This window comes from Typopeltis vanoorti, chromosome 3, assembly GCF_054136105.1.
Source record: "Typopeltis vanoorti isolate ZY-2024b chromosome 3, IOZ_Tvanoo_1.0, whole genome shotgun sequence".
In the NCBI taxonomy this organism is placed as follows: domain Eukaryota; kingdom Metazoa; phylum Arthropoda; class Arachnida; order Uropygi; family Thelyphonidae; genus Typopeltis; species Typopeltis vanoorti.
Window position 1 is genome coordinate 56,580,502 of NC_143551.1, and position 21,517 is coordinate 56,602,018.

Consider the following 21,517-nt stretch of genomic DNA (forward strand, 5'->3'; position numbering starts at 1 on the left):
GGCAGCAGTCGTAATATCCTTATTTTGATGGCGGGCACGAATCATCATGATACAAGTTATTCTCTTCCATGATTCAGGTGGGTTCCAGCTATCCATCCTTTCTGACATCTTGTATATGAATGAAGAAGGGTCCAAACTTTTAAATGAAGAGAAGTGTGTGTTAATACATGTACCTTACGGAAAAATATAATTAATTATAAATATGTCAAATTTATCCCGAACACCCTGTATATATATATATATATATATATATATATATATATATGTGTGTGTAGAAAGTAGCAACACTTGCAGGTGCAAACTTGACTTGTTTGTCTGTTTGCTTACTTGGGAAATGGAGTAAAACCAGTTTTAAAGTAGCTTGGTATCTTTAACATATATATATATATATAAACTATGTAAGAATACATATAAATTCCGACCAACTGGTATGGAATAGTTTCCAGTAAAAGCTGAAAATTGCTTCAAGTCCTAAAGTCAAGAGTATGCTGGAAAAACTAAGTAGGCTGAATATATGCCATTCAAATTCTTGGAATTTTTATGCCACTGTTATTGTTGAGATTAGGGTGGTTAATCAGAATTTCACAGGCTTCTTTAAATTTTCGTTTATATGGTTTTTGTATGATGTAAAGAGCAGTTACTTTTCCAATCGATTTGGTGTAGGGTGTTGAGAGCGTGATCTGAGAGGCCTGCTTCACCTAAATTGTTATATTTAATGTCTTTTGTGTCCTTTTTACATATAGGGATTGTACATCCAGTTTTACCAGTATAAGGTAAGTTACAGGTGCAGTAGATGTAATAAACTCCAGGGTGTGCCAATGGGAGGAGAAGATCCTTAGAGGAGTTGAATATGTTTTTTAATTTTATAGGTGGTTTAAAAGTGGCATTAAGATTATAATGATGTAGGATTCTATTGATTTTTTCTGATAATCCTTTAATGCATGGGATAGTTATGGTTTTACTGTAATCTATATTCTTTTTTGATGAAGTTTTATGAAGAACTTTATTAATAGTATTCTTGTTATAGTCATTATTTATAAATGCATTGCTAATAATCTTTGATTCCTGTTTAAGAGCTTGTTCATTGGAGCAAATTGTTATAGCTTTGTTTTTAAGGGTGTTAATGACTCCAAATTTTTGCAAAGGGTGGTGATATGAGTCAGCACGTGTATATTGGCCAGTATGTGTCGGTTTGTGATAAACATGAAGGATAGACTGCCAAGGGAAGATGTGCTACCAGTGTATCCAGGAATGGGAGTGAGTTCTGATTTTCAATTTCAGTAGTAGATTGTGTGTGCTCATGTTGTTTGTTTCAGGTGGCCAAGGAATGTGTGTAAAGTTTGTTGACCGTGTGGCCAGATAACGAAAACACCGTCAATGTATCTAAGTCACACTGTAGATTTTAGAGTAAAGGAATCAAGAGCACTTTGCTCAAAAGCTTCCATATAAAAGTTAGCAATTGGAAGGGACAGTGGTAAGCCCATGGCCATACCTTCTTTTTGTAGGTAAAATTTATTTTTCCACACGAAGTAACAGAACATAGTATACGGACAAAGAGAGCCATAATGTCAGGTGGAAATTTGTTCTGTAGGAGAAGAATTGTGTCACTGATTGGGACATTTGTGAAAAGGGCAGAAATGTCAAAACTGACTAATAAATCATCTTTGCCGACTGTTAAGTTTTTAATTTTGTTTAAATTTAGCCTTAAGTTTTTCTTTATTAATTTCCAGAATATGTTTATCCGAATTGTCAGTGATTCTTTCTAGCAAATTCAAAATAGCTGGATTTATATAACTAGAGTTTGGATTGTAAATTTAAAACCTGATTTTGAGTTATTGCTAGATTTTTGTTGGTTGTTTGAATTTGCTCTCTAAGTATTGCTTTCTCTGTGCCTGCATAGATACGAAGTGCTTTAGCGAAGTAAATTTCTTTTTTCAGATTGATGCAGTTAGGAATAAGATTACTGTCTCTGTATCTCTTTAATCTCTTTAAAAAGGCCAGCAATTAATCAAAAGAGAAACATGTATCTTTAGCTTACTGTACTGATTGCAATGCTTGTAACATCTCCATGGATGATGAGAATCCTTTCCGTCATGCTTACACGATGATCAGAATATATTATAAAAAATTATCGAGACAATTACCGTGGTAGAGCAAAACTTTAGTTTAAAAAAAAAAAAAATGAACACTTGATGTTTCCACCTTCATATCAAGGTCATCATCTCGAGCATACACATATATACAAAGAAACAAGCTGCACTACAATCTACTTGGTTTGCTAAAGTTACTGACCAACTGTTATAGCAATTATTGACTTGACCTCTGGTAGAAAAAACAAAACAAAAAAAAAACCTTTACTAAATCAAAGCTAAAGTCCTATGCTTCTTATTATTATTATATTTTAGGTTACAAAATTAAATTGGCTGTAGAGCAACATGTTTATATATATATAAACTGTGTAAGTATACATATAAATTCCAACCAACTGGTATGGAATAGTTTCCAATAAAAGATGAAAATTGCTTCAAGTCCAAAAGTCAGGGTATTCTGAAAAAACTAAGTAGGCTGAATATGTGCCATTCAAATTCTTGGAATTTTTATGCCACTATTATTGTTGAGATTAGGGTAGTTAATCAGAATTTCACAGGCTTCTTTAAATTTTCGTTTGTATCAGGTTTTTGTATGATGTAAAGAGCTGGTACTTTTCCAATCAATTTGGTGTAGGGTGTTGAGAGAGCATGATCTGAGAGGCCTGCTTCAGGGTTATCAGAAAAACTCAATAGAATCCTACACCATAATAATCTTAATGCCACTTCTAAACCACCTATAACATTAAAAAAATATTCAACTCCTCTGAGGATCCTCTCCTCCCATTGGCACACCCTGGAGTTTATTGCATCTACTGCACCTGTAACTTACCTTATATTGGTGAAACTAGATGTACAATCCCTATACGGGAAAGAAAAAGACACATTAAATATAACAATTTTAGTGAAGCAGGCCTCTCAGATCATGCTCTCAACACCCTACACCAAATTGATTGGAAAAGTACCTGCTCTTTACATCATATAAAAGCCTGGTATGAATGAAAATTTAAAGAAGCATGTGAAATTCTGATTAACCACCCTAATCTCAACAATAATGGTGGCATAAAAATTCCAAGAATTTGGATGGCACATATTCAGCCTACTTAGTTTCCAGCATATCCTAACTTTAGGACTTTAAGCAATTTTCAGCTTTTATCGAAAACTATTTCATACCAGTTGGTTGGAATTTATATGTATACATACATAGTTTTTATATCCAGCCCAATTTAATTTTGTAATTTTAAACTAATAGATAATAATAGGACTCTAGCTTTGATGTAATAAAGGGTTTTTTTTTCCCCACCAGAGGTCAGACCAATAATTGTTGTAATGGTTGGTCAGTAACTTTAGCAAACCATGTAGAGTGTAGTGCAGCTTGTTTCTTTGTATATATGTGTATGCTCCAGATGTTGACCTTGATATGGAGGTTGAAACGTTGAGTGTTCATTTTGGTTTATATTAAACTAAAGTTTTGCTCTGACATGGTAGTTGTCTCCATAATTTTTCATAATGTATTCTGATCACTGTGTAACCATGAAGGAAAAGAGAGGTAGAAAAAGCAATAGGACAGCTAAAACACAACGAGAGTTCTGGTAATGATAACATCACTGGAGAAATGATTAAATACAGTGGCGAAAGTATGGTTATTAAAAAAATGCACCAACCATGTAATATGGTATGGAAAGAAGGGAAAATGCCAGGGGAGTGGGTAAAATTGATATTAGTTACATTATACAAGAAAGGAAATAAGCTAGAATGTAAAAATTATAGAACAGTTTGCTTTGACAAGTCACCTTGATAAGGTGATGATGATGATATTGGCAGAACGATTGAGAACACAATTGGAAGCATACTTTGCAGATGAGCAAGCAGGATTTAGGAAAGATAGAATTATATTTCAATAGATTTTGATGATGTGGTTAATAGCAGAGAAAGCTAGGATAAAAAACAAAAACATATATACTTGCTTTCTTGATTTTCAGAAGGAATTTGACAGCAGCATTGACAGCAGCATTTTCATCGGAAAGTGACATTCGCAGTGCTAGAATCCTATGTAATTAATAGAAAACTAAAGCTTAAAAGATATTTTTAAGAATGCAGTTGGTGATTTGTGGAAATTTCCATTTCCACAAATCACCAACCACAAACAACACATTTAGAAAGAGCAATGGATAAAATGAAGAAAGATGCAAAAGGAATATCACTACATGAGATTAGAATTTACAATCTGAAATTTGCAGATGACATTGTTATTATTGAAGAAGATGAAAGAGAACTACAAAAACATTGAAACTGTTAAATGAGGAAGGGAAGAGATTTGGCTTTGTCATGAACTTTGAAAAAACAAAGATTGGTATTTGATGAGAAGAACATGAAACAACAGATAGATGGAATTGATACAGAAAATGTAGAACAATTCACATATTTGGGAAGTAAAATGACATATGATTTGGACCATCAAATCATTATTACCAGCCAAAACAATCAGTTCTTTCACTTTACCTTTTGCGTTCTAACAGCTTCACTGATATTATTCATTTTTGCATTAGGGAAACTATATTTAACACTTTGACTGCTGTGGGCAACAAGTGTGCCTCACATATACACTTTCTGTTAGAGCCATGTGATACGTATCTGTTTCACAGGTCAACTTGTTATTATTCCCAGTGGCCTGTGAAGATGGAAAAAAAAGTAGTATTGCAGCAGTTAATATGTTAATCATGTTTTTATTAAGTACTCCTCTTATCATAGAATCAGCTTAAATGCTGTCAGTGTTGTCTTCTAAATTATTACATGATTTACTCTCTTCACTCAACTGGCACTCAGTTTAAAAACACCTATTACATATTCACTGACAGGTCTTGCTTCCTTCTGCAAATCTTCCAACTTTCACGATGAATACATCTTGCACATACTGCATTGAACAAAAGCATGCATATTCAACTCACTCAACAAAGACATTTTGGCCACCACTCTCTTTTATGTATATAATATTAGACCTGAGTTGTGATTGATATCTGCATGTTGAAATGTTAACAATTAATATTTCAATTATGAGAAGCCCTGAGAGAAAAATGATCTCCTATTTTTAAAATATAAATAACTCTTGCAGCTTGAAAATTAAACAAGAGCAGTCAATAAAAGAATTGAAAGAATTGCTCTCAAAAGAAATAGAAAGTGAATGGGATGCAAAACTTCAGACATTAAGAGTAAGTTCTAATGATGTACTTTATTATTAGTAATAAAAAAATTATAAGCATAGATGGTTGTTACATAATTTTTCCCCCTTAATGTGATAATTAATAATAATGGAAGTATGAAAGTAAAATACTGATTGTGAAAGAAATTTAAATATAAATTTCTTTATATGTACCTCCAAGGACTGTTCACATTACTATAACAGCACTACATTTTCTCTCAATCAATCAATTACTTGTGAGCACTCAATATTGTCATATCTAACATTCCATGCTTCTAAGGCATTTCTGACCAAATCAATCCACCTAGACCTTGGCCTTCCTGTAGGCCTCTTTCCTTGACATCAAACCTGTTTCATTATCCTTTCTTCACTCATTCTATTTAAGTGGCGATATCACCTTAGATTAGCTCTGCTGACACATTCTTGAATGCTAATAATGTCAAGTTCCTTTCTAATATCTTCATTTTGAATATGATTCTGCCATTGATGCCATCGGTTCACTCCCCTAGTTTTTCTCAGAACCCTCATATCTGTTGCTCTAGTCTTTGATTAAGTGCTTTATATCTAATCCAGCCATCAGATACATAACTTAAAACTGGTTTGAACACTGTCTTGTATACTGCTAATGTTTGGTGTTTTGGCTAATTTCTCTCTTATTCCATATAAATTTATTCAGCTGACTACCCACCATACCAGCTCTGCTTATTCTGTTGTCCATTTCAAGATTTAACCTGTAATCGTCACTAAAAACTGTGCCTAAATAGCTGAAGTATCTTACTTGTTCTATAGAATCTCCATTCAGAATGCAGCTGAAGTTTTCTATGATCCTGCCTGTTTTCATAGTTTTGGTCTTTTTATTGATGATTTTCATGCCAAATTTGTTACAGCTATTATTTAATTTAGTTATTGAATCCGGCTGGGGCGTCGCCCGGTTAAACAAGGCCCCAGTTGTTTTCGCCAGGGAACCAGGGCGAACAGCAAAAAGTCAGCTACTGGAACAAATCTGAAAACAAACCCCAACTCAACATCACCAGAGTTAAAGATCGGTACTATCAACGTAAGAAGCCTGAATGGCAAAGAAATGGAGCTAGCTGAGGAATTAGATAAGTACCAGATCGACATAATAGGGGTGACTGAAACAAAAAAGACCAAAACTGGTGAGATCTTTCTGAGCAATAAATACAAAATGTTATATTCAGGCAATGACAATCAAGGAAAAGAAGGAGTAGCCATAGTATTCAACACAAAATACGAGGCTAATCTTCTTGAATGGCAGTCAGTCTCAAGTAGAGTAATGTGGGCAAATATGAGAATGGGGAACTGGACAATGAGACTTATTTGTGCCTATGGTCCCACAGAAGGTTCTACTAAGGTAGAAGTGGAGGAATTTTTTGAGGCTTTAGAAAAAGCAACTGACACAGTGAAAAAGGAAAAGTTGGTCCTTGTTGGGGATCTAAATAGTAGAGTAGGAAATGATTGTGAGACATACAAAAATATTTTGGGAAAATTTGGAGAAAAGAGCAAAGCTAATAATAATGGCAAATATCTGTTGGATTTCTGCTCAGGACATGGACTGGTTATTACTAACACCATGTTCCAACATAAAAAGGTGCACAAATTCACATGGAGAGAAGAGGCTAGGAATAAGAAAAGTCTCATTGACTATGTTGTTGATAGTGATGTTTTCTTCCTGGTGCAGGACACCAGAGTGTACAGAGGATTTGAAATTGGAAGTGATCACTATTTAGTCTTGAGCAGGATAAAATTGAATTTCATATTGAAAAGAATAACATGTAAGAAAGTTTTAAAGCGAATAAAAGTTGAGCAGCTCTCAGATGTGAACTGTAGACTAAAATACAGAAATATTATTGAAAAGAAAATGAAAGAGTTTGAGAACAGGAATCAAACCTTGGAGATTTAGTGGCAAACTCTGAAGGAAACATTGATTGATGCTGCCAGGGAGGCATGTGGTGAGGTTGTGTGCAAGGATAAAAAAAAATCAGAACTCCTTGGTGGACACAGGAAGTTAAAGAGGCAGTGAAGGAAAAGAAGAAAGCATATCAAAAGTTCCTGGCAAATAAGTCAGCTTTTACTCTTACAGAATACAGAGACAAATGTAAGAAAGCTAAACAGTGTGTAAAACTAGCTAAACAAAAGTCATGGGAGGACTTTGGCAAGAATATAGAAAATAAATATCAAGAAGGTGGCAAAATATTCTGGAGGTTGTTAAAGAAGCTTAGGAATGGAGGAAAGAGTGCTGTAAAAGGAATTAGAGATGATAAAGGTGAAATGAAAACTGGAGAAAAAGATATCCTTGAAGTATGGAGTAATTACTTTGAAAAACTGCTAAATGAAACAAGCAGTGATGACAGCACAGTGATAAAAAACACTGACCAGGCATGCAGTCAGGAATACATATCCATACTTGAAGTAGAAAAAGCCATCAAAGGCTTGAAATGTGGAAAGGCAGCAGGAGTAGATGATATTCGACCAGAAATGCTGAAGTATGGTGGTATAAGAGTCTTAAAGTGGCTGCACTGCATAGTTCAGAAAGCCTGGACAGAGGGACGAATTCCCGATGATTGGAGTAGAGCTCTCATAGTACCCATATATAAAAAGGGAAATAAAACTGAATGTGAGAATTACAGATATTTCCCTACTGAGTGTTCCTGGCAAGATCTATGCAAGTATACTTGAGAAACGGTTGAGAAGAATTGTGGAAGAAAAGCTTGGTGAAGAACAAGCTGGATTCAGACCAAATAGAGGCTGTCAGGATCAAATCTTCACTTTACGACAAATAGTCGAGAAAGCATGGGAATATAACAAAGATCTGTATTTAAGTTTTGTCGATTTGGAAAAGGCATATGACAAGGTGCCAAGAGAGAAGCTATTCAATACGCTGCAGTTATATGGTGTCAATGGGGCATTATATCAAGCAATACTTAGTCTTTATTTGAGTTGTGAGTCAGCAGTTAGAATTGAAGGAAGTACAGGAAGATGGTTTAATGTTAAATCTGGTGTGAGACAAGGATGTACATTATCCCCTCTGTTATTCATTATCTATATGGATCACATTATGAAGGAATGTGGTATTAAACCTGATATCAAAATTGGAGATGTTAATGTCAGCTCTTTGCTTTATGCGGATGATGTTATACTTCTAAATAAATCCGCTACAAGTCTGCAAGATTCTCTGAATAAATTGAATAGCTGTTGTAATAGATATTGTATGAAGGTCAGCAATAAAAAGACAAAGACAATGAAAATAGGCAAAATCATTGAAAATGTCAACTGTGTTGTGAATGGAGAACCTGTGGAACAAGTAAAACATTTCAGCTACTTAGGCATAATTTTTACTGAAGATGGTAAACTAAATATAGAAATAGACAACAGAATCAGCAAAGCTGGTATGGTGGGAAGTCAATTGAATAATTTCATATGGAATAAGAAAGAAATTAGTCGGAACACTAAATGAGCTGTATACAAGACTGTGTTCAAACCAATCTTATCTTATGGATCTGAGAGCTGGGTCAGAAGTAAAACACTTGACCAAAGACTAGAGACCGCAGATATGAGAGTCCTGAGAAAGATTAGAGGCGTGAACAGATGGCATCAATGGCAATATCATGTTAAAAATGAGGATATTAGGAAAGAACTTGACATTGTCAGCATCCAGGAATGCGTTAGCAGAGCTAATCTCAGATGGTATGGTCACTTAAATAGAATGGGAGAGGAAAGATTAGCAAAACAAGTGTTCTCTGCCAGGTTGGCAGGAAAACGACCCAGAGGAAGACCAAGATATAGGTGGATTGATACGGTACAAAGTGCCTTAGACGATAGAAATATAAGATCTGATAATGTTGGAGTCTTGACAAGTAACAGACTGATTTGGAGGAAAATTGTAGATAGGAAGTTAGTAATGATGTAATTTTTTCATGTAGTACTGTCATATCCTGTACACCCCTTGAGGGTACATGGCAGGAATTTGATGATGATGATGATGATGTTATTGAATCCTGGAGTCTTGCACTAGACGTGTTTAGACGTACAAGATCATTTGTTCATAAGGCGATCCATATAGATGATGAATAAGAGTGGAGATAATGTGCATCCTTGTCTTATTCCTAATTGTACATCAAACCATCTTCCTATATTTCCTTCAATTTTAACTGCTGACTGACAACTTAAATATAGACTATGTATTGCTCCATATAATGTTCCATTTACCCCATATAATTGTAGTGTTTTGAAACTTTTCCATGGGCAGCTTATCACATGCCTTTTCCAGATCTACAAAACTTAAGTATAGATACATGTCATATTTCTCAGCTATTTGTCTTAAAGTGAAAATCTGATCTTCGTAACTTCTATTTGACCTGAACAGAGCTTGTTATTTTCCAAGTTTCTCTTCCACAATCTTTCTCAACCTCTTTTTAATTATGCTTTCATAAATCTTACCCAGAACACTTTACAGAAATTCCTCTGTAATTTTCATGTTCAATTTTATTCCCCTTTTTATAAATGGGTATATGAGAGTTCTACTTTAATCATTGGGAATTTGAGCTTCTGACGAGGCCCTATGAATTATGCAGTGTAGCCACTGCAAAACTTTTAAATGCATATCATCCATTCTAGCTGCCTTTCCATATTTCAAGTTTTTGATGGCTTTTTGATCAAAGACTGGAGACCAAAGATATGAAAGTCTCAGGACTCTCATATCGTTGGTCTCCAATCTTTGATCAAGAGTTTTATTTCTAACCTAGCTTTCAGATCCATAAGTTAAAATTGGTTTGAACACTGTCTTGTATACAGCTACTTTAGTGTTTTGAATAATTTTTCTCTTATTCCATATAAATTTATTCAGTTGACTTCCTGCCATACCAGCTTTATTGATTCTGTTTCCATATTGATTCCATATTTAATTTACCATCTTCATTAAAAATCATGCCGAAGTATCAGAAATGTTTTATTTCATAGGTTCTCCATTCATGATGTAGTTGGTATTTTCAGTGATTCTGCCTATTTTCATTGCCTTTGTCTTGTTATTGCTGATTTTCATACTAAATTCATTACAACAGTTATTCAATTTAGTCAGGGAATCTTGCAGACTTGTACTGGTTTTATTTAAAAGTATAACATCGGCATAAAGTAAAGAGCTGAGATAAACATCTCCAAATTTGATATCAGGTTTAATACTGTTTATTTCATAATGTGATCCATATAGATAATGAATAACAGAAGGGGATAATGTACATCCTTATCTGACACCAGATTTAATATCAAAGTGCCTTCTTGTACTTCCTTCAATTCTAACTGCTGACTTACAACTCAAATAAACATTTAAGTATTGCTTGATATAATGCCCCAATGACACCATATAACTGTAACATTTTGAATAGCTTTTTTCTTGGCACCTTGTCATATTCCTTTTACAGGTCTACAAAACTTAAATAAATCCTTGTTATATTCCCATGATTTCTCAACTATTTGTCGTAAAATGAAAGTCTGATCTTGATGGTCTCTATTTGGCCTGAATCTAGCTTATTCTTTACCGAGCTTCCCTTCCACTATCCTTCTCAACTGTTTCTCAAGTATACTTGCATAAATCTTACCAGAAACACTCAGTAGGGAAATACCTCTGTAATTCTCACATTCAGTTTCATTTCTCCATTTAATATATATGGGTCCTATGAGAGCCCTACCCCAATCATCTGGAATTCGATCCCTCTGTTCTGGCCATCTGAGCTATGTAGTGCAGCCACTGCAAGACTTTTATACCTCCATACTTGACCATTTCTGGTCGAATATCATCTACTCCTGCTGCCTTTCCACATTTCAGGCTTTTTCTACTTCAAATATGGATATGTATTCCTGACTGCATGCCTGTTGAGTGTTTTGTACTACTGTGCTATCACTGCTTGTTTCATTTAGCAATTTTTCAAAGTAATTACTCCACACTTCAAGGATATCTTTTTCTCCAGTTACCTTTATCATCTCTAATTTCTTTTACAGCACTCTTGCCTCCATGTCTGAGCTTCTTCAACAACCTCCAGAATATCTTGCCACCTTTTTGATATTTATTTTCTATGTTCTTACCAAAGTCTTCCCATGACTTTTGATTAGCTAGTTTTACACAGTGTTTTAGCTTTCTTACATTTGTCTCTGTATTCTCTAAGAGTGCAAGGTATGCTATGCTTTCATCTTTTCTTTCACTGCCTCTTTAACTTACTGTGTCCACCATGGAGTTCTGATTTTTATATTCTTGCAGACAACCTCACCGCATACCTCCCTAGCTGAATCAATCAATATCTTCTTCAGAGTTTGCCACTGAGACTGCAAGGTTTGGTTCTTGTTTTCAATTTGTTTCATTTTTTCTTCAATAATTGTTCTATAGTCGATTGTATAATTTACAATATAAATATAAAGTCAATATAAAGACTACAATATATAATTTTCAACACATAATTTTAAATGATTTGTGAATAGTATGAACTTTTAATTTAATTCTTGCAAACTTTCTCTGTTATTACTTTAGCACTTGAAATTTTGTACAGTGTTTAACATAAAAGGCTAATTATTCTAATAACATATTTAGTACATCAACCATTCACTGCATATATATATAGATCTAATCCTAGAGTGGTACACATTAGTATTCTAGTTCTTCTCTTTTCAATTTCAGTTGTTTCTGCTGGTCACAAAAATATGTGAAAAATATAAGGAAGAATGTTGGAACAGAGTGTTTTGATATTAATCACTTATTAGGATATAACAGGTCATCTCGGGGATGAAGTACCATGAGATACATGAGAACAAACTATAGATCACATATTAAATTATGTTAGTACTGATAGCCTGAATGGAACATTTTAAGGCTCCTCTGACAGAGGATAGTAAGGAATATATTGAGAAAGACTCAGGTGGTGATTTGAGGGTACAAGAGCAGGTGAATTGTTTTTTAGGATGATGAGATGCAAGATATCATGGCAAAGTCAAGGAATGAGATGACAGCTTTGTCCAGGAGTTATATTCATGGAATTATGGAGATATAACCTAAGACGATTGCAACTTTTACTCAGATTTGTTTCCTACCCTTATGGCAGGAAACAGATTTGACTTTTTTTTTTTTGGATCTTGCAAAGCCTGTGATTTATGTCCCATTAGCAGATCCCAGGAATCAATGCAGAGGATGAATGAATGTGAACATGTATTAAGATTAAGAGAATATATAGAACAGTATGTTATTTTCGACCACAAAACTAATGTAATAAAAATAACTAACACTGGGTTTATTGGTCGTCAAGATTTGATACAACTAGTTAACTACTAGTTTCGCACATTAATTAGTGGCTTCATATGAGTTTGGATGAACATACAAATATAAAGAAACAACAAGCTTTGATTATGAATCAGTACATCACTAAAAAAATACCAAATGCATAGGAACCATTACACAAGTACAATAGAAACACATGGACCATATATGCTTCACGTGGTCAGTCATTGTTCACAGGTGCGCCTGATAGTTAGCAGAGAAATTAAACTCTGATGTGTTTAGAAATCTGATGAGTGATTTCCAAATGTCACAGAATCATCCCTTGGTTTCTGTTTAGGGTACCTTGTGAGTGGATTACCGCTGTAGCCTCTTTTATGTTGAGGGAGCAGTAGTCTTCTTCTTCTTCTTCTTCTATGTATGGCATGGAGCTGTTATTCCATTCAAGGTTGTGGTGAGTGTTGGAGAAATGGAATACCAACCCTGAACTGTCTTCTTTGTTGCTGCTGATGTCTCCAACATGTTCCCTTTATCATATTTCTAAACTTCTCAAAGTTTGTCCTATGCAATTTAAGGCCACAAGAACATGGGATGTTATAAACTCCAGGATGTTTGTTGAAACAGTTGTGGTCCTTGGGTGAGCAGCCTTGATAAGACCTTATCTAGACCACTGTGCCCAGATATGGGCGCCAGGGTTTCTTCTTGATGAGGAGAAGGTGGAGAGGATCCAGAGACGAGTGACCAAGATGATAGCAGGTCTATGGAATGAACCTTATGAGAACAGGTTGAAGATTTGTGGGTTGCAAAAATTGGTTGATAGGCGGAAAAGGGGTGATATGATTGAGACATTCAAATTACTGAAGGGTTTCTATAAGATTGATCCGGAAGATATTTTTGAGAATAGGACTGGTGGTGGGAGGACTAGGGGCCATACATGGAAGCTGGGCAAGAATGTGGTTAGTAGGAGTGTTAGAGCTAGGTTTTTTACTTGTAGAGTGGTGAATGAGTGGAATAAGCTGCCAGAGTCTGTTGTGGGTGCTATGACTGTGAATGAGTTCAGGGCATGTTAGGGCCTCCCTCGATGAGTCTGTCGACTCCTTGGAGTTGCCCGAAATAATAATAATAATAACAGATTTTGTACTATCATAAGATGTTGGAAGTTTTTATACTTAGTTATGCTATAAATTAAAGATACCAAGAAATTATATACTTTGCTTAATCCTTTATCCAAGTGTAAGCAAACAAAGTTTGTGCCTGAAATATTTCCATGACTGAGGCAACTCGTACATAGAAGCTAATGACTTCACATCACTTGCCTTAGTATTAGCTTCTATGTACAAGTTGCTCCTAGTCCTGAAAATACATCAGGTGCAAACTTTGTTTGCTTACACTTAGATAAAGGATTAAACCAAATATATAATTTCTTGGTATATTTAATTTATCGTACTGTCGGTTTGAAGGCTACTCTAATGTAGTGATATTTCAGGGGATTAGCAGTTTTTTGCGAAAGTTCGCCACCAAAAGGAATGGAAATTGAAGTTTTGTAATGAATGTCATGGATTGGTTGTCAAGAGGGATTAGAGGGTTATTCTTTTTGCCATTTTTTTAGGATATCCATTGCTGATCAATAGTTGGAGAACAGTATGCCCTGAACCAAGTTGATTCTTTGTGTCTTGATTTACACTACACTCTATCTAACAGCATAGATGCTCACCTATGGTCCCATCTGGATCAACAATATACATATAATAAAACTTATCTAAGCACCAAAAACAGGCATATCAAGAAATTTAACGCTTTATACAAGAAGATTTTGAAATTGTGACCTACCCTACCCAGTGATAAGGTACTTTTCAACTTGTTGGATCACAACTTTGACACCTGCAGAAGTTAGCATCTTAAAAAAAGGATTCAAATCTACAGTCAGACCAGATCGCATTCCTAAAATAAATATTATGTGTAACATAGAAAAGGCTCTTTACTTTTTACCTGAATGTGTTGCAAATGACATTAGATTAAAGACTGCAATTTTTCTCTCATCTTCTCATCCTCCTAAAAAGACCATCAACTCCTTAGAAAAATCAGCACTGTCTAATTTAAAGAAGAATAAAGATATTATATACTTAAGACTGACAAAGGCAATTCAACTATTATCTTGAATATGATGAATTATATGTCCAAAATTTCAATTTTACTTTCTGATACCTCTACTTATTGTCAATTAGATTCTGATCCTACTTGGATGAACCAACAACCTTTTATGCAACATGACTACATGGCCCACGGATCTAGAAAAAAAACTGAAATCCATGCATCTGTTAACTCCACATTTATTTGGATCGGCAAAACCATTATTCCTCTTTGACCAATCGTAGATGGTATTAGCTGACAAATTATTTGTTATCAAAACATCTTGCTCATCTTTTTAAGGAGCACATTAGACACACAGATGCCTATATCAAAAAATATGCAACACTTTGTAGAAAAACTAGGAGAAATTTCTTTCTCAAGAACAGACATTCTGGCTAGTTTAGATGTCGTGTCATTATTTGCAAATGTTCTGGTGAACCAAGTTATGGTACTTATAGATAATCTGTTCCCTCAAGACATCTCTCAACTCTATAAACACTGTCTCAACTCAAATTTTTTCCGATGGAATGGAAAAATCTACAAACGACTTTTGGGCCTTGCAATGGGAAACCCTCTATCTCCTCCTTGTGCAGACTTATTCATGGAAAAGTTCGAAAATGACATCTAATTATTTACAAATCCTGAACCGTCAATTTGGTGGAGCAATGTAGATAACATATTCATAATATGGAAACTCAATGTAGCTGAGTTATATGATTTTCTGGCATCTATTAACTTCTTCCACCATAAAACCAAATTCACCTTACAACTTGAGGATGAAGGAAAATTACCTTTTCTAATGTTTTAATTACAAAACAAGCAGATGAAGGCATTTCTCTTAATGTATACCATAAGCCAACCCACACAGGTAGTTACCTACATTTCTCCTCGTTATTACACCATACTTCACAAAAATTGGGCATTGTATATATGCTGAAAAAAAAAGAGCAATCTCTAGTATAAGAGATGAAGGAACATTAACTGAAGAATTACATTCTATTCTCCAACTATTGATCAGCAATGGATATCCTAAAAAATAGCAAAAAGAATACTACTCTCTAATCCCTCTCTACAACCAGTCCATGACATTATTACAGAACTTTTCGATTTCCATTTCTTTTGCTGGCGAACTTTCACAAAAAATTGCTAATCTCCTGAATTCTCACAACATTAGCGTAGCCTTCAAACTGATTATGATAGTATAAAATTTGTTATGCTCACCCAAGGACCACAACTCTTTCAACAAACATCCTGGAGTTTACAACATCATATGTTCTTGTGGCTTTAATTGCATAGGACAAAGGGAACATGTTGGAGACATTAGCAACAGCAGAGAAGACAGTTCAGAGTTGGTATTCCATTTCTCCAACATTGAGTGAGATAAGCGCTCCATGCCATACATAGAAGAAGACCACAGCTCCCGCAACATAAAAGATGCTACAATGGTAATCCACTCACAAGGTACCCTAAACAGAAACCAATGGATGATTCTGTGTGTAACATTTGGAAATCACTCATCAGATCTCTAAACACATCAGAGTTTAATTTTTCTGCTAACTATCGGATGTACCTGCTGAACAATGACTGACCATGTGCCGGCATCCACGTGTTTCTATTATACTTGGGTTACAGTTCCCATGCATTCGGTATTTTTTTTAGTGATGTATTGATTCATAATCAAAGCTTGTTGTTTATTTATATTTGTATGTTCATCCAAACTCTAATGAAGCCACTAGTTAACATGGTGAAACTAGTGGGTAACTAGTTGTATCAAATCTTTATGACCAATAAACCCAGTGTTAGTTATTTTTATTAGAATATATAGAAATTGCAGAGCACCTGTTAAGTGGGGGGGGGGGACTACTGTCAGCTCAGTTTGTATCAGAGTTGGTATTCCTAAAGAGACCAAGGGCTAAAGGACCAAGACTAGGATGTGGGATGTAACATATCCTGTTTAAGATCTATCCTGATAAATTTTGACTTGTTGGAATGCATCATATAGAGATATGGGAGTTTAAATTGGGGTCAATATCTTCATTCACTACTGTTTTCCAACAATCAAGTGATAATTGCTTAAAATTGGATGGCATTGGTTTTTATGATGAAAAATTATGATGTTTACAGCAGAGGAGGTCTGAACGTTAATATTACAAAGACAAAAGATATAGTGGTTAGTGGAGAAGGTAGTAACTTAGACCTCCTAGTCAGTGACATTATAATAGCAAATCATTTCATATATTTGGAATCTGTTATTCATAAGTTGGGAATGTGTGGCAAAGATGTGGATGATTGTATCAACCAGGAATGTAATGCCATCCAATTATTGTTTATTTAAAGAGGTATGATGTACAGGGGAAAGAGAAAGATGAATTTTAAATGTGAGCCATGAGAGTTGTAGAGATAGTTGGAGGGATTGAATTTGCAAGAAAATCTAGCGAACCTTGGCTTGTCAGTCTTTACAGTAGCATGGGCATTTCCAACAGATGGCCAAGGAGAGATGATCCTAGAGTGATAAATTGGTCACCATCAGGAAGATAGAAGAGAGTACAGCCCCAACATACATGAAGATGAAGACTTATAGAGGTATTGCAAGCCAGTAAGTTGCATGACAGCTCCCCCTGCCAAAAAAAGGGGGGGACAACAGAAGTCATCCAGGGCTTTAATGTTAACAGTGACACATATATCACCCTTTGCATTCATCAGACCTGATCTCTTATTCCTTACTGAAGTTCATTCAGCATCCACAACTACAGCTTATCTCAGCTATTCTGACTACAACTATGATTCTTTTTGCAAGCTTCTCTATAACTGTGTATCAACAATGCTGTTTGGGTGGAAATTATTATTAACATCAGACCTCCAAGGGATCACAAGACGTCCACTCTACACATGCAAAATGATAATCAAATCATACCTTAAATCTGTTTAGAGTTTCTGCACTCAACACACACTCTCATGCAGTGCATTCTACTCATCAACCACTCACACACAAAGAACCTACTCGTCGCTCCCTTACTCCCACTCTCCTTATACAGTTTCTGGGAGTAGCCTCTTGTTCTACCATTCTCTCTCTCTCTCTGCTCAATGAAAATTCTCCTCCACATTAATCTTATAACAACCTCTAGCGAACTTCTACATCTTAGTCACTCACCCTCCCCCCCTTCTTCTAATCACAATACTGCAAATTTCAATCTCTCAATTTGTCTTCATATCCTCATCCCTTTGAAAACCAGGAGACAGATCTATGCACAGTAGGCCATATGCCATCTCATCAAGGGCTTATACAAGGGAACTATAACATCTTTGCTTCTGCATGTCAAAGACTTCCTCAGTACCATAATCTGTTATGTTCTCACAATTTTTGCAGTGTGACCTTTAAACTTTTTCTCTATCTGCTATCACTCCCAGATGTCTCATCTCTTCTGCCTTCTTCAAAAGTAATTGTATACTCCAGTCCTTTCAAAACACTTTGCTACATTAAATTCAATTTAATGTTGAAAGTGTTTTGAAAGGACTGGAGTATACACAGTCTGTTGAGATCTTCCTGTAAGGAAGATCTCAACAGACTCCAGTCTATGCTACTCATTCACTGGTTTCCATAAATTAAGGAACAAAGAGAAAAATCATGATAACTAAAAAACTGTATGATATATTTTTATGCAAATTATTGAAAAGCAGTATGATATGAAATGCCCACAAAACTGTAAATAAATAGTTTAATTCAGTAACAAATAATAGATGCATGAAGACAATGGTCAAGAACAAGAGATCAAAATGAGATTGTCAAAGTGCCTCAATAAGGAAGGGATGTGGTCACACATCACAGCAATCCAGTGATGTGATGTGATGTGTCATCACATCACATGTTAATAATGTTAATAACATGTTAATAATGGTATCAAGTTGCTCAGTTGGTAATAACTATTGTTCCTACAGAAGCTCTCCTAAGTCCAACAATGTTTGATTTTGGGGGGGGGGGGCAAATTTTAGGTCATTACTGATGTTTTATATGGACAGATGTAGGAAGAAAAAAAGAAAAAAAAAAATATATATATATATAGGAAGAAAAAAACCAAACATATCTTTGTGGGATGTTGCTGGCTGTCTTCTTTTTCAGTGGCATCCTGGCATATGGCAATATACATTCATTGTTGAAGGAAGGAAATATGACTGGACTGTAGGGGGGGGGTGGGGTGGAAAAGTGGGGTTTGAGAGTTGTGGGAGAATTATTGGTGAGGCAAGAGGTATGCAAACTTTTTGAACTTTTTTAAAAAACCTGCGTTTTTATATTTTTTAAAATATTGAAGGTGGGCAGAGAATACTTTAGGATGGGGGTGAAAATAGAAATTTTTAGGGAAGCAGAAGGATATTGTGGGATAAGATCCCAAGTGGAAGAACGGGGTGTGAGCCGTTTCGACAGTGCGCAGTCTTCAGAGCTCGTGGGGGAAGTGGAGGCTATGTCATGCTGGCTTGGTGTATCTGTGTTGTATCTATTGGTCAGAATCATGACCTAATTTTTATGTTATGGAGCTCCCAACTCTCGGAAATTATGTAGGGGCGGTGGACGTTTATTTTCTTTTCTTCCTACGTATTCTTCATATATCTGCCATATAAAACATCATTAAAGCCCTAAAATTTGAGTAAAAAGCAAATGACATTATAAGAAAACTAGGCTAAATTGACATAAAAATAATATTTACTTAGAGGAGTAACATGGGAATTTCCTCAGAAATAATAACTATAATAATTTGTGTTTTGTAATCCAACAGCCTCTCAACCATTGACTCTCTACTCAACCCCCCCCCCCCCACACACACACTCATAAAATACTTTAAAATAGCATCGCTTAGCTCATGCACCAACACAAGTCAATGTCATGATCTCAAAGCACACATTCAACGATTGCATAAACTTCACAAAAGACACATACCAAAAAACCATCCTGAAATACATCGCTCAAAAAATTAACATTTAAATTCCTTAAAAATTGTCCTCATCACAACGTCACCCCAAAATTCGCTGTAGTACATGGCAATAGCTCTGGATGCCCAGTAACAAATTTTTTTGTTACTGGGCATCCAGAGGCCTCATAAAAAAGACCCTGAACGAGAGATTTAAAAAGAAAAAACAGATATATTTATATGTTCATCAAACAGAAAACAGACTAAAAACTTGACTGACATCAAACGAATAGGCACTTTTTCAGAAAGTGTCCAGTCACATATCAATGACTACACACAATTAATCGAAACTCGGCATGCAAAAAATGGAATGCCCTAACAGAACCCCATAACAACAAATGCGCAGCTTCCAACCCCTCAAATAATACCACCATTCAACCTACACCAAACAATTCTATTATAAATCTATCATATTATAACCTTACACCTCATAAAATCACCATTCCGAACAAGGGACTGATCTTGCGATATCCCCAAAATATGTGCCTAACACATTATTATCGAAATCCAAATTAGAAACGAACCCAAAAAGAGAAATAATATTCCAGAAAATAAACATATCTTAAATTGCAAAATAAAAATGAAATTCAACATTTCTCCCAACCTACAAAAAGCCCTGATATCATTAAAAAAGAACCCGAATATAATGATTGCAAAAGCAGACGAAGGCGATACAGTCATCATTATAAATAAAACAGATTACCACAGCAAAATAACAGCTATTTTAAATGACCAAAACATATACCAAAAAGTCCTAAATGACCCCGCCCCGAACTTATAAAAGAAATTGACATCACCCTAAACGTTCTAAAAAATCAAAACAAGATGAAAAAACACAACACCCCATACCATGCGTACCCCTTCTGTGTTCAGACAAATTAAAACCCACAAAGATGGTTACCCGGTACGTCCAATAGTCATCATCAAATTCCTGCCATGTACCCTCAAGGGGTGTACAGGATATGATAGTACTACATGAAAAAAAAAATTACTTCATTATTAATTTCCTATCTACAATTTTCCTCCATATCAGCCTGTTACTTGTCATCACTCCAACATTATCAGATCTTATATTTCTATCGTCTAAGGCACTTTGTACCTTATCAATCCACCTATATCTTGGTCTTCCTCTGGGTCGTTTTGCTGCCAACCTGGCAGAGAACACTTGTTTTGCTAATCTTTCCTCGCCCATTCTGTTTAAGTGACCATACCACCTTAGATTAGCTCTGCTAACGCATTCCTGGATGCTGACAATGCCAAGTTCTTTCCTAATATCCTCGTTTTTAATATGATACTGCCATTGATGCCATCTGTTCACACCTATAATCTTTCTCAGGACTCTCATATCTGTGGTCTCTAGTCTTTGGTCAAGTGTTTTACTTCTGACCCAGCTCTCAGATCCATAAGTTAAAACTGGTTTGAACACTGTCTTGTATACAGCTAATTTAGTGTTCCGACTAATTTCTCTCTTATTCCATATGAATTTATTTAATTGACTTCCCACCATACCAGCTTTGCTGATTCTGTTGTCTATTTCTATATTTAATTTACCATCTTCACTAAAAATCGTGCCTAAATAGCTGAAATGTTTTACTTGTTCCACAGGTTCTCCATTCACAACACAGTTGACATTTTCAATGATTCTGCCTATTTTCATTGTCTTTGTCTTTTTATTGCTGACCTTCGTACCATATCTATTACAACAGCTGTTCAATTTAGTCAGAGAATCTTGCAGACTTGTAGCGGATTTATTTAGAAGTATAACATCATCCGCATAAAGCAAAGAGCTGACATTAACATCTCCAATTTTGATATCATGTTTAATACCACTTTCCTTCATAATGTGATCCATATAGATAATGAATAA

At 35.3% G+C, this 21,517-nt stretch overlaps 1 protein-coding gene across 4 annotated transcripts in view; it reads left to right on the forward strand.

The window, feature by feature from the left end:
• LOC150108169 (RB1-inducible coiled-coil protein 1-like) overlaps nt 1-21,517 on the forward strand; it is a 611,254-nt gene that overhangs the window by 347,607 nt on the left and 242,130 nt on the right. For all 4 annotated transcript variants that reach the window (XM_090390625.1, XM_090390624.1, XM_090390626.1 and 1 more), the window contains one exon: nt 5,200-5,296. In XM_090390625.1, the coding sequence (XP_090246751.1) occupies nt 5,200-5,296 (97 nt within the window). The remainder of the gene's footprint in view (nt 1-5,199; nt 5,297-21,517) is intronic.